This window comes from Nestor notabilis, unplaced genomic scaffold (assembly GCF_000696875.1).
Source record: "Nestor notabilis isolate BGI_N333 unplaced genomic scaffold, ASM69687v1 scaffold3977, whole genome shotgun sequence".
NCBI lineage: Eukaryota > Metazoa > Chordata > Aves > Psittaciformes > Psittacidae > Nestor > Nestor notabilis.
The window spans coordinates 65,978-66,644 of record NW_009935910.1 but is presented as its reverse complement, the minus strand read 5'-3'; the positions used below and the strand labels follow the sequence as shown (position 1 = coordinate 66,644).

Below are 667 nucleotides of genomic sequence, written 5' to 3'. Positions count from 1 at the left end.
CTGTCTGACCCGCTTTTATACCCACAGCCTGTGATATGAACGTTCATAAGCAATGCGTAATAAACGTCCCAAGCCTCTGTGGCATGGATCACACAGAGAAAAGAGGAAGGATTTATCTGAAAGCTGAAGTCAATGGTGACAAACTGGAAGTAACAGGTAAACAACTCATTTTGGAATTTTGCAGGGTTTATACGTGTATAATACACACTGCAGGTTTATGTACCTTGGTCACATCTTTGTATATTAAAGCCGGTGATGGAGTATTTCCCTTCGGAAGTGTGAGGATTTTATTTGACATGTCCTTGAATTAAGAAACTATGTTTATCTTCATAAAGATAAACAGACAAATGGAAGCTGTAGACACAGCTTTACAAACTTAGGAATACTAATTAGAAAATAACTGTAATGTCAATTTTTCATGTCGAGAGCAACCCAGGATAGCTCTAGCTGTTCAGGAAGTTAGCCATCGTCTGCAGAAGTACTCTGGACTTTCATCAGCTGAGGAGCTGTTTCCTGCATTTCAGAGTATTTAATAAACAAACTCAACTTGGAATCAATCCCAAATATTACTCCCAGTGAGTTATGAAATAAAAAAATAAATCATCACATTCAGTAAAGTGAAGGTTACCCAGATGGGAAGGAGGGAGAGAGGGAAGGGAAAGATACG

The 667-nt window shown here is 38.7% G+C and overlaps 1 protein-coding gene across 1 annotated transcript in view; it reads left to right on the top strand.

Moving 5' to 3' along the window:
• LOC104408442 (protein kinase C alpha type) overlaps window positions 1-667 on the top strand; it is a gene marked incomplete at its 5' end in the record, with an annotated part of 85,913 nt that overhangs the window by 33,845 nt on the left and 51,401 nt on the right. The window contains one exon of the mRNA XM_010018051.1: window positions 28-156. Within this exon, the coding sequence (XP_010016353.1) occupies window positions 28-156 (129 nt within the window). The remainder of the gene's footprint in view (window positions 1-27; window positions 157-667) is intronic.